This window comes from Tachypleus tridentatus, chromosome 11 (genome assembly GCF_004210375.1).
Source record: "Tachypleus tridentatus isolate NWPU-2018 chromosome 11, ASM421037v1, whole genome shotgun sequence".
NCBI classification, from domain to species: Eukaryota; Metazoa; Arthropoda; class Merostomata; order Xiphosura; family Limulidae; genus Tachypleus; species Tachypleus tridentatus.
In genome coordinates this window covers 62,564,202-62,577,280 of record NC_134835.1, presented here as the reverse complement: position 1 = coordinate 62,577,280, position 13,079 = coordinate 62,564,202, and the positions used below count along the sequence as shown (strand labels likewise).

Here is a 13,079-nt window from a genome sequence, read left to right as displayed (position 1 = left end):
TTTTGGGCTTGAGTTGTTGTATAAGTAGTTTTTCTATAATTTTGTGTTTGTTTATGTTTGTTTCTTTATGTAGTATTCAGGTGTTTTCTGTGGTTATGTTGTGTTTATTTGATTTGCAGTGTTCGAAAACGTGTGAAAGTGACTTTTTGTGTTCTTTGAATCTGATTTCCATTTTTGTACTTGTTTCTCCAATATAGAGTCGTGGCAGTTATCACATTGTATTTTATAAATAATGTTGGTGTGGTGTTTGTCAGTGTAGTTTTTACACTGTATAGACCTTAGTTTTGTGCCTGGTTTTTGAATAAATTTGGTATAAACTGGAATGTCATATTTTGTTACTAGTTTTTGACAAATGTTGGTTATTTTTCTGCTGATATCGGAAATGTATGGTATGCAGCAGTATATGGTTTTGTGATTTTTAAATTCATGGTATATATTTACTTTTGTTAGTTGATTTTGCTTTTTGTCTAGGTGTGTGAGTTTAATGTTTTCTGTGGTTTGTGGAGGAAACTTATTGATGTTGATGAAGTATTGTTTGATTTTGTCTAATTCATCATTAATTTTATCTGGCAAGCATAGTTTTATGGCTGTGTTTATTTAGTTTCTTAGTATGTTGAGTTTTTGTTTTGTTTTGTGTGCTGAGTCCTAAGGAATGTATAGTCCAGTATGGGTGATTTTTCAGTGGATTTCTGTTTTAAGTTGTGTATTGGTTCTTGTAATTTTGAGGTTAATAAATGATATTTGATTGCGCTCTTCCTGTTCACATCTGAAGTTAATGTTGGGATGTATAGCATTAATGTAATTGAAAAATTTAAGTGTGTGTTCTGTAGATCTGAATCCTGCAATCGTGTCGTCTACATATCTGTACCAGTATTGTGGTGGATGTAATGCTGTGTTAATTGCTTGTGTTGCAACTTGTGTCATAAAAATATTGGCTAAAACTGGAGATACTGAATTGCCCATGCTTAGGCAATTTGTTTGTATATAGTTGTGGTTGTTGAACATGAAGTTTGTCTTCATCATGGTGAATTCTATGAGGGTTGCTAATTGGATGCTGGGAATGTCTATTGATGGGTTAGAAAACACCCAAATACTAAATAAAGAAACAATCATAAACAAATGCAAAATTAAAGAAGTCTTGTGTATACAACAACTCAAGCCCAAAATAAACCAATACAAAAGGAACAACTTTATACGTATATTAATAAATATAATCAAATATCTAAGCATGCCCTCTACACTCCTACGCTAAGTTACACGACCCATTTCAAACATGTGGTCAGGTATTGGTCAGTTACCTCTTTCTTTCTTTGTCAACCTGATGATGATCGAAGAAGGTCGAAACGTTGTTTGCTCTTCTATGTAAAAAATTTTCTCAACCCAAACCAGCCATTTATATATATATATAAAGTTCCTTTTATCATTCACCTCTGGCAAGCTGAACTGCAGTTCTTCCCTGCTACATTGATTTTTTTCAGGGGGATTAAGTTGCATTGCCATTATGGAAACATCTTCAGCATTTTTGAATCTCCTTTGTGTTTTGTTTTTTGTCACAAAAATATCCACCTTCTATGGCACTATTGGTTATTGTTCAATTCTTTGTTGCAGAAGGTGGATTGTCTTCCTTGGTGGCTTGGTTGGTATACAATTGTTACTGATATCTTTTCCCAAGTTACCTTCTAAAGTTTGTGCAATAAACAATATATTTTGCTTATATCCATTCCTCAAGAAGTTAATTTTTTCTTATGTATTTGTTTCAGAATCATTGCTTATCAGATTTTTTTCATAATTCCTTCCCGAGTTTCCTTGTTTGTCATCTTCAGAAGCCATCAATTTTTTTTTTCCGAAGTCCATCTTCACAACCCAAAGCTCCCACACATTCTCCTAAAGCAAATGGGTTTTAGGTTTAGTCTTGTATTTCTTGGATTAACCTACTTTTGAACCATTAGTAACTTTATCGTCTTTTCCTTAAATCATATTTTCTGTCATTATTTGCACTGAACAGAAGATGCTCTGATAACTATTCTTTTGATGCTTCATCTGAGTAATTTTACAGCAAGGTCTCATACCCACATTGAACCTTTCCACATACATCTTGTTTCTCACTTGTTGGATTACATGCCCTGACTGATCCTGATTCTTGTCTGGACTATTTGCTGTTACCTTAAACATACTGAATGTGGGAAGGTTCAGGAAAAAATTGTTTATATATGTTATGACAATCATTCTCCTTAGGCCCTTCACCAACTTTATTAATAGATTGGCTTACACAATTATTCTGTTTCATTTTTCACAGTGTTCCTGATTACTTCATCAGAAATATATCTACTTGTTTTGAATTTAACATTTTTAGAATTAAAATTAATTTTGAGCAGGTGTTTACCTCTGAAATACATTTCCACTCATCCCTCCACAACTTGGGAGTGTGTTGTTTTCCATTGCAATTACAACTATGAGATCTGTATTTTGGTAGGAAACCAGTTATATGTTTTCTATCATGGACACAGGTAGTCTTAAGGGATGTGAGATGGTGGAGAACTTTGCAAAAGTTAAAGCATGATCATGTGGTTGTTGATAGCATAAATTCAAACTCTAAAATTAAAGGCATTCCATATTTTGAAAGTAATTTCCTGTTTGAAAATCATTTTAATTGTAAAAATAATTTAGTATCAAATTAGCTATATTTATTAATTTTTTGTGCTTTAGAAAGTGAATCGTCCATTTTGACAGAAGTTTTTGGGTACCTGATTCTTTGTAAACCTTCCAAATTAAACCAAACTCTCCATAAACAAGTTTCTGATGTCTTGGAAAAACTCTGCAATCTGAAAGTGAATTATGTTGATGCTACAAGTCTAGCAAAACATATACTGAAAGACATTTGTGAACAAAAACATCAGAACACAGGTAGGAGTGCAACTATTCATTGGACTTTTATTTTAAATATAATTGGTTTTTATTGTAAATAATGCTGAATATAAATAAAAGCTTGTTATGAATTTGGAAGGATCACGCAAATATAGAAACTTCCTTAACTATGCATAAAGTGATAAAGTTTGTATAAATTGAAAATCACTAGAGTGATCATGGTTGCATGTAACTTTTAGAATCTTCAAATATGAAAAAAGGAATCATTAAATGCAGTTCACTGATTACATTTTATATTTAATCATAAAACTTTCCTTATCTCTGCATGGGATGACTAGGACCTTTGTAACTGACAAGGACTGTAATTACCAATCACACTTTAGATGTTGGGCAGGATCTTCACATCTGCATTATGTGATAGAATTGCAGATTCAGGTTAAATTATTTATAAAATTCATGTGAGTGGACTAAAATATAGGTTATTGAATTAATTGTATTTCTTCATGTTATCTTATAGTTTGTTTTCCAAGTTGCATGAACTGACCAAAATATTAAATCAAAGAGCCAATTGAAAATTTTCTGGTTATCATGTAAACTATTTTCAAATTTTTACCCATTAAAGACAAACTTACTCAACTACTTGTAATTATTTTAACTTTTTATTTTAGAATGTTCTTAAACTTGTTTGAACTATCCAAGAATAAGATTATTGAACTGCATTGCATGAAACCATTAAAAGAAGATTTAATTTGTGTTGTAGTTATGACAGTATTAAAACTATTATCATAAGATATTGTAAGCATCAGAAAAGAAACTCATTAACTGAATATCTTTCAGAAAGTAGGCTTTCCTTGACAAGGGCCATTTACCACTCTCTAAAATTGCTGACATTATTGTGTTTTTTTCTGTTAACTATGTTTTAAGATCTGAATACAAACTGGTCTTTGAACTGTAAACATTTGGGAGGTGTACCTGGTTTACATCATTACTTTTTATATCAGTACGAAGTATGGTCACTATAAACAGTCAAAGCAGCATGAAATCATCATTGCATACTTTGAATCAAAGTTTATAGAAGGTTTTAAAGTATCCTTGACCTGAACATCTTAATATTTTGGAGTCACTTTGCTGGAGGTGATGCTTCTCCCAAGAGCTTCTCATAAATACTTTAGAGGACTGAAGCCTGATGAGCTTGGAAGCATATTATATCAAAAGGGTTGTACAATGTGACTCATATGGTGTATGACATTAGAAATATCATTTAACAGAATATAGATACCAGTGCACCACCAACTTTTATCTATACCCAGACTCCAGTCATTCATATTTAATAGGCACCATCACACTGGTGCTTGAAGATGTATATAAAATGAGTTTTGTGAAGGCTTGTTAGAAAACCCATCAAGTCTATCATGAATCCCATTGTTTTGAGCTAACTAATTGTTATTTTATTCTTATTAAGAAATAAATACTTTTGAATTCGGATCCTGTTATTTTTACTCATGAATTTAGCCAAACAATCAGCTGTTAATTCTCTACACTGACAAGCTCACAGATGACTTCACCTGACCATGTTAGCTGCTATATCTCCAATATTTTTATTTTAAGTGGCCTGTACTAAATGCTATGTGCACAGTAATACAAAATTCCTGATACGGTACTTCTCTCTTATGACAAGATAAAAAAAGTATTTCTTGATTACCAGGGTTTTCACTTTTTTGCTTGCCTAAGACTTGAACACACTTGCTCCAGTCTTTTATACCCTTCTTGAATGCTCTTGACAAATGCAAATTTGCAGAATTCTCAACAAACTTCAATGCATTTTCTATCCAGGTACTGCATATAAACACCTCATTCATATAATGTAATCACATATTTCTTTACAAAGCATCCTGCACAGGTTTCTGTAATCAGAAGTATTGTAATTATTTACAGTTTATTTTGCAACCTTAAATGTGGTTGGCATGTCTGCAGTTTTATCTTCATTTATATTTATAAATTATGGCATGGAAACATGTGGATCAGAGGCATCTCTCTGGGAGAAGGGGTCTGAGGCAGCTTTTGCAAATGACCTGTAACTGGCTGGGGAAAATTTAGACTCATATTTTCCATCTCCATCTTTTACAAGGTTAGCCTTAACAGAGGGTCATTTTGATGAGACATCTTCAGCCCCTTCAGTTGGTTACTGTGGTTTATGAAGCTTTGAGGTTCTCTCCAACTGGATTTGAGTCTACCAACATGGTATGAAGGATGGCAAGTGACTATTTAGTTTTTCATCTTTCTCCTATAATTGCTGTTCATGCTGGGTGATTTGCTACTCAGTTGGGCAATGGCATAACTATGCCTTGTACCCGAATTTACTGGAACACCATACTTTGGCTTATGACCAATTCTCATTGAATGGATCTTCTTTTGAATGTATGTGGAGTCTATATTGGAACCTGTAACCACTTTAAATATGTCACAGTTTTCTCAGATTTATCTTACTTTTACAACTGTCCTGAGTTATTTAGCTTTGATCCAACTTTTATTCGAAGCCTAGAAGTTGAGGATGATTTGCGAATTTTGCTGAAGTTTACCTCAGTAAGGTTGTTACCTTTGGCTCTCATTGGTTTCCTGGCTGATTTGTTGTTGGGATTTATTGGGTAGAGATTCTTTGTTAGAAAGTGTACATTTACTGTCTTCTTCCCTCAGAGAATTATTGGAAGCATCTTTTCTCCATTTCATGTTGTTTTTCCAGAGATATTAAAATCATGATTTGATACAGCCTGTTTACATTTTTCTTTATTGTTGTTAGTTTCTTGCCTTTCTTTATCAACTGGAGCTAGTTCAGGACTGTCAGCCAATGGTGTTTTCTAACCCCCTCCTTCAGTTCACAGGTCTTTGGTTCCTGTAATATAGTCCATCCATATTCTGAAAGATCTTTGATTCACATAAACCAACAACAACAGTATCTGTGGCTATCCTGTGGAGGGGGAGCAGAATTACATCACTCTCTGGACATCTGTAGTTTTTTTAACAGAAATTCATGGGTACTCTGTGATCTGGCTTTGGGATTGTTCATTCAATTTACCTCACCTCCACCATTATCTACATTTTCACCTCTAACAGTTCCACAGCAAGTGGAGCTTCATTCTCGGGCTATAAGAGAGTTGTTATCAAAAGGGTAGTAAAAATAGTCAGTCCTGTTCTTTCAGGATTTTTATTTCCATTTATTCTTTTTATTCAAGAAGACAAGAGAGTGGCATCATGTCATCAACCTCTCAGCTCAACCAATTTTTGTCAAGAGTAGGGTGGTCATGTTCTGCTGATTTAGATGAGATGTGGCCTTCAGAGGAGTTGAATCATCATCTTGATGTAAGATGTGGCTTCCTTTATATCATTTACATAATCACTGGAGTTGAGCCATCAAAAATGCAGTCCACATCAATAACATAATGTTGAATTCAGAGTAAACCAATCAACATAAGTCCTCATGCAGGTTTCAGGTTGTCTATCTTCCTCTCTTGATTCTTTTCATGTGTGTTGTGAATCATAGCAGTGGTGCATGGGATTGTTCCAGTTCTGTCCTTGGCTTTCCCTTGTTCTATCTTCTTATGGGGATTTGGTACCATTTGGAAGGTTCATAACTATTTCATGGTTGCAAGAGTTAATGTTGATTGATAGACTTCCTTTCAACATCAGGGGTCAAGTTCCTGGGTCAGTAGCTCAGAGATAATCCTTGTGTGATACCTGGGAATTGGAAATGTTCTCAGTTCTCCAGTTCTTGGGTTTGAGGTGGAGATAGTATGATTCTCATCCTTTCCTTCTACATTTGTCAGTACCCTGCAAGAATATAGTTGACTTACTGAGTACGGTCTGCTGAACCCAAGCCAAACTACATCCAAGAGTGCTTTCTTGTTTACCCACTCTTGTCATTTTGGGATTGAGTTACAATAACTTTTCCTGGTTAAGATCCCTTTCTTACCACATTATCTCTCACTTAAATGTGCTCCTTTCAATTTCTGCCCAGATATTTTACACATTCCACATATGGGCAAAGAGAGTATATAGCTTAGAAGTGTGGTGGCTTACTTCTTCAGATCCATCTCTCTCCCTCTCAATGTGGATTCCTGTATGTGGTGAGAGGACCTCCCAGGGAAGGTTCTGTACTTTCTGGTTACCTCTTCTGGGATCTAAACATCCACCCACATGTTTACCGCGTGTGGCGATCCGTGAAGGGGAGAAGAGGATCCTGGTGGTTGAGGGGTCCAACCCTAACGCACCACTTTGGCCTTGAATTCTTGTAGATGGGCAGCCTTTGGGTGGGTCCCCTTGGGCTAGAATCAATCAAGTACCAGTGTTGGAAGTTCTCAACGGGTGTTGTGGACATTGTGTCTGATGCTGGTGTTTGGGTATAGTGCTCACAAAACCCTGGCGTTGCTGCAATGTCATTCCACGACTACAGTGGGAGTGCAGACAGATCTCTCTGTGCCTCCAAGAGAATTGTTTTCAAAACAAATGAAAAGCCTTTTGACCTCCACAGTTAAAAAGGTTGATGAATCAACTTCTACACCCATCTCTGTTCCTCCCATACATTCCAACAAACCCGAAGATCCACATCCTTTGGTTTCAAGTACAGACATTTCTTCAGATACATCTTTTTCTCCCATCCAAGAAGCAAAACAATCATTCATTCATGTCCTCAGTCACTAGAATCCCCTTCCAACAACAAAGACCTGCTCTGGGTCCATGGAGGTCAATTGACCTCCTCTGAATAAGGACAGTAAGGAAAAAAGACATGGTCATAAACAGAAAGGTTTTCCAGCCACTTCACCTACCTGTCATTAAGAATGGCCACCTTGATACAATGGAACTGTCGAGGTTTATGTTCTAATCTGAATGACATCAAAACACTGATTGCTTCCTTCCATCCTGTACGTCTTTCCTTACAAGAGACATTTCTGAAACATGCCGATACAGTCATCTTTTGGCAGTTTTCTCTGTACAGAAATGACAGGCTGTGTGATGGACGAGTACATTTTGGGGTGGCACTGATGGTTGCTCAGCATGCGCCTACCCTGTCTGTCACTCAACACACCCTTGGAGGCCATAGCCATCCATGTTTTCTTGGATCATACCATCACTGTTTGTTTCCTCTACCTGTCCCATGGAGAGACATATGATCAATCAGACCTTGATGCTCTCGTCGAACAGTTGCTGTCTCCCTTTCTACTTCTGGGGGACGTTAACGGACATCATTTCCTCTGGGGAAGTGCTGTTATTGATAGGAGTGGTTGCTCTGTAAAGCGTATGCTCTCTGATCACAACCTTTCTCTTTTCAGTACTTGTTCTTCCACTTATTTTCACACACCTAGTCAGTCTTTTACCTCTATTGATTTTTGGTTTGCTTCCCCTCATTATTCTCACATTTTTCATGGAGGTTGACAATAATCCACTCGGCAGTGATCATTTTCCTATACTTTTGAGAGAGACTGGCTGTGGTCAATGCCACTTTCACTGCTCTCGCAGAACTTGATCCTGCCATTGTCACTCAGCCATCAAGAGACAACTGTGTGGTAGCGGTAACTGACTGTATTATACAAGCAGCTGCTAAGTGTGATCCTAAAATCTCGACATGTTTTCCATGATATCCTTGTCCGTGGTGGAATCCTGCCTGCTACATGGCATAGAAGACTCAAAAATGGGCCTGGGATACTTTCCATAGATATCCCACATTTTCGAACCACATCGCTTTCCAACATGCTAGGTGGGTGAGACATCAATGCCAGAAGGAATCTTGGATTAAAGTCATAACTAGCATATCTTCTACCACCAGTTCCAAGGTCATATGGGACAGGAATCGAAAGATCAGTGAGCACTACAGTTCTGTCCCCCTCTCGATCTTACTCTCTGATGGCCAAGAGGTAGTTGATGTCTGAAGCATCGCCGATACTCCAGGTGAAAGCTTTTGTCGGGTATCTAGCACTTTTGCTTGTTCTTCCACCTTCTTGGCCATCAAGACTGGGGCAGAGCGTTCACCTCTTTCCTTTCGAACTGACTGTCTCTTTGACTATAATTGTCCCTTTACACTGGTGGAACTGAACATGGCCCTTCATTGGTCTGGCAGTACATCTGTTGGACCTGATGATGTACACTATGACATGCTGTTCTATCTCTCTCCTTCTTCTCTTGATATTCTTCTAATTGTTTTTAACTGGATCTGACAGGAGATTGTTTTTCCAAATGCCTGGTGCCAGGCTATTATGTTACCTTTCTCTAAGACTGAGAAAGATCCTGAGATTCCTTCAAACTACCATCCAATTTCTTTGATGAGCTGTCTTTGTAAGACCTTAGATAGGATGGTTAATGCTCATCTTGTTTGGTTCCTTGAATCAAATAACCTCCTCTTGCCCACCCAGTGTGGGTTCCGACAACAGCACTTCACCACAGACCACCAAATCGACTTGAAATATTAATCAAAGAAGCCTTTCTCAAACGAAAACATCTTGTATCAATATTCTTTGACATTGAGAAGGCTTATGACACAACATGGAGGTATGGCATTTTGCAACACCTCCATATATATGGGTTATGTGGCCATTTACCCATGTTTATTAAAAAAAATTTTAATGGACAGGAGATTCCAAGTTCATGTGGGTTTGACACTTTCCCGTTCTTTTCTACAAGAACTTGGAGTTCCTCAGGGCTGTGTTTTGAGTGTCACACTTTTCAGTATAAAGATTAATGCCATCACTGAACGACTTCCTCTCACTGTTGCAAACTTTCACGTCTCGTGTCAGTCGTCAAACACGAGATATATTGAGCGGCAACTACAAACTGCCCTCAATCGTTTACTGAAGTGGACCATGGTGAACGGATTTAATTTCTCTCTCTCCAAAACTCTTTGCATGCACTTTTTCCTCCAACCGGGTATTCACCCTGATCCCGAACTCCGTATCGGTGAAGCTTTGCTGCCAGTGGTCTCTGAGATCAAGTTCTTTGGGCTTATCTTTGACCATAAGCTGACCTTTATATCACACTTAAAGCAGCTACGGGTCAAATGCACAAGAGCACTGAACATCCTCCGCGTTCTCTCTACCACCAGTTGGGGAGTGGATCAATGTTCTATGTTAAAGATATATCGTGCTCTTATTTGATCAAAACTCGATTATGGATCAATGGTCTATGGCTCTGCCAGACCCTTGGTCTTAATGATGCTGGACCCCATTCATCATCACGGACTTTGACTCTGCACTGGGGCTTTCCGCACCTCCCCAGTTCAGAGCTTATACATAGTCTCATGAACTTTCTTTGCACCTCTGTCATTTGCAACTGTCTTTACTATATGCTTTGAAACTTCATTCCTTACCAAAGCATCCCACCTGGGGTTGTTTTCCTTTCTCGGTGGGCCATACCTTTTTAGGATAAATGGTCTGCCATTGCTCGTTTTTGCCTTTGCATCCAGGCACATTTGGATGAATTGGATCTCTCCTTGGATAACATTGCAGAATCCACTGGTCAGCCCATCCCACCATGGCTTATTACAGTCCCCAAATGTGACCTTTTTTTTAAATCATTTGAGAAAGGCAGATACTCCCAATTGGAAATACTGTTTTTTATTTACTGAACATCTTTCAAACAATCTTTCCATACCAATTTATACGGATGGTTCCAAATCAGGTGACTCTGTAGGCTCTGCCATGGTTTGTTGCGGTTCAGTGGTTGCATGCAGAATCCCCTCTCCAGCTTCTGTGTTCACTGCTGAACTGTATGCTATATGTCTTGCCCTGGATCATATTGAAGCTAAGCAGTACTCCAACAGCACTATTTATACTGACTCACTTAGTTCTCTACTGGCCCTGGAATCGCTTCACGTTAGCTCACACCCTGTTCTCGCTGATATTCAAAACCGACTGGCCCATTTCTCATTAACAGCTACTTCTATCCAGTTTTTCTGGATACCAGCCCATGTTGGTATTCTCAGGAACGAGCTTGTAGACATAGCAGCTAAATCTATCTGCTCTGGCACTATCACCACTGTGCCTATATCATACATGGACTATGGTCCTGTATTCAAGGCTCGGCTCCATACCGGCTGACAGTCAATTTGGAGTGAGCAAAGCGACAACAAGCTTTTCCAAATAAAACCCTATATTGGACTTTGGCCATCTAGCTTCTGTAAGGTTCGGAAGGAGGAAGCTGTTCTAACTAGATTACGCAGTGGTCACAGTTTTTTAACTCATCATTTTCATTCATCTAGAACTGATGTACCAGTGTGTAGTTTGTGTAACACTGAAATCACTGTAAGCCACATTTTACTTTCTTGCCATCGTTACGACTCTCAACAACAACACTATTTTAACCATGTTCTGTCCCAAGGTTTGTCCATAACATTAGACAGTGTTATTGGTGATGGTGACACTGTCAACCTTGATAAAATTTTTAGTTTTTTAATAGCCATTAATCTTTTTAATGTCATTTAAGTGTTTGATATTTATTCATTACACCTTTTTAATTGTGGTTCCATTTTAAGAGTCTCAATCTCTCTAGTTTGATTTGAAATTGAAAATGGCCATGACATTAAATAACTCGACACCAAGACTGGAAAGGCCAACTTCAAGTGACTAATGCTGCTGTTTGAACTATCCATTTGAACTACCCTAACGGGTAGTCGTCCTGGGGAGTTATTATTACAGTTTTGCTACATGTCTTTTAAGACTTTTATTACTTTACTTTTTGATATTGGCCATAATGATATGTAACCTGGAACCAGGACTGGAAAGGCCAACTTCAGGTGATTGGTGGTGGTTCTTGTATTTACCTGTTAGTCTTCCTGGCCGGTTATGATCATTACCATTATGCTAGAGAAAGTCCTTTACAACTTCTCTTACTCTGCTTTCTCTCTTAACATTGTAGACTAGGTTTCAGTATTGGGTTTATGCTTTTTCTGTTTTTCAATGCTGTTTTGTTTACCTTCATTTCCTTTTATGAATTTTACTACATTTACTTTATTTTTTATCTTTTTACCGGACGTTTGGTACAGATAGCCATATCTGCTTTGTGCCATACAACACTAAATCAACCAACCAATCCATTTATTTTATCAATGGAAGTATTTTTGGAATTTTTAGGGGGGTATTTCTGATTTTCCTTTGCACTGATCCATCCTCCTAATAACTATGGGACTGTAACTTACCTTGTGAGAGGAGGGAAGTACTGTATTGGAAGTAATAATTTTCCTCTATTGAATATGTTTTTTCTGAAAGGTACTTTGCTCCACTCACACTTCCCATTCCTCTTGAGGTGGATTTCTGTGGTGAGGGGACTTCTTTGAGAAGATTCTGTACTTTCAATTTACCTCTTATGGTACCTGTACATCCATCCATGAGTGTACTGTGCATGTTTTGGTCAATGAATGGAAGGAGAGGATCCTAGTGGTTGAGTGGTGTCTGGGGCACTGCAGCACACTACTTTGACCTTGAATTTCTGTAGACAAATGATTAATTGGCTGGGTTTGCTGAGCTAATGTCAACTGGGTACCAGTGTTTGGCATTCTTAGTATGAGTTGTGGGCACTGCATCTGATGCCAGTGTTTTGACATAAAGTTTATGAAGCCCTGGTATTGCTGCAGTGTCTTTCTTTAGCATTGTAGTGCATCCCCTTGTGAGCATTGAATCATTCTCTGTTTATTTGGATCCTCCAAATCCTCCACAAAATAAAAAGTAAAAAATTGGCTTGTTGGTAAATGCCCATGCCTTGAAGGCTCTGACCAGTAATCTTCAACTTATCTTGCTCCTGTATTCTCTATTTCTCTTCTTTTTTTTTTTACTTTACATTCCTTGTCACAAAAACCTTTAGGACAAATGTCTCCCTTTTTTTATTTAGAAAGAATCAGAGAGGGTTGCTGGCTCTTAAGGATCAGTCAAGCACCTACATTTTGGGGAAATCTTGGTGAAGACATGTACACTTAAACACACCAAATTCCTCCTGTATTCCAAGGCCATGGAGGATATATCTATTGAGGTTACTCCATATGCTACTTTGAATTCCTTACAGGGAGTTATTGTTTTGAGGGATTTGATAAACATCCCTGAGTTAGAGATTCTCACTAGTTTCCCTTGCCAAGGAATTTTTTCAGTGCAACATGTCTCAGCTCATAAAGATGGAAGTATTCTGCCTACCAGCATTCTCCTTTTGATGTTTTGACCTCCATGTCTGCTTGCCTCTGTGAA

The 13,079-nt window shown here is 37.7% G+C and overlaps 1 protein-coding gene across 3 annotated transcripts in view; it reads left to right on the top strand.

The window, feature by feature from the left end:
* Window positions 1-13,079, top strand: part of LOC143232294 (uncharacterized) — a 45,795-nt gene that overhangs the window by 16,531 nt on the left and 16,185 nt on the right. For all 3 annotated transcript variants that reach the window (XM_076467522.1, XM_076467521.1, XM_076467523.1), the window contains exon 2: window positions 2,707-2,904. In XM_076467522.1, coding sequence (XP_076323637.1) covers window positions 2,707-2,904 — 198 coding nt within the window. The remainder of the gene's footprint in view (window positions 1-2,706; window positions 2,905-13,079) is intronic.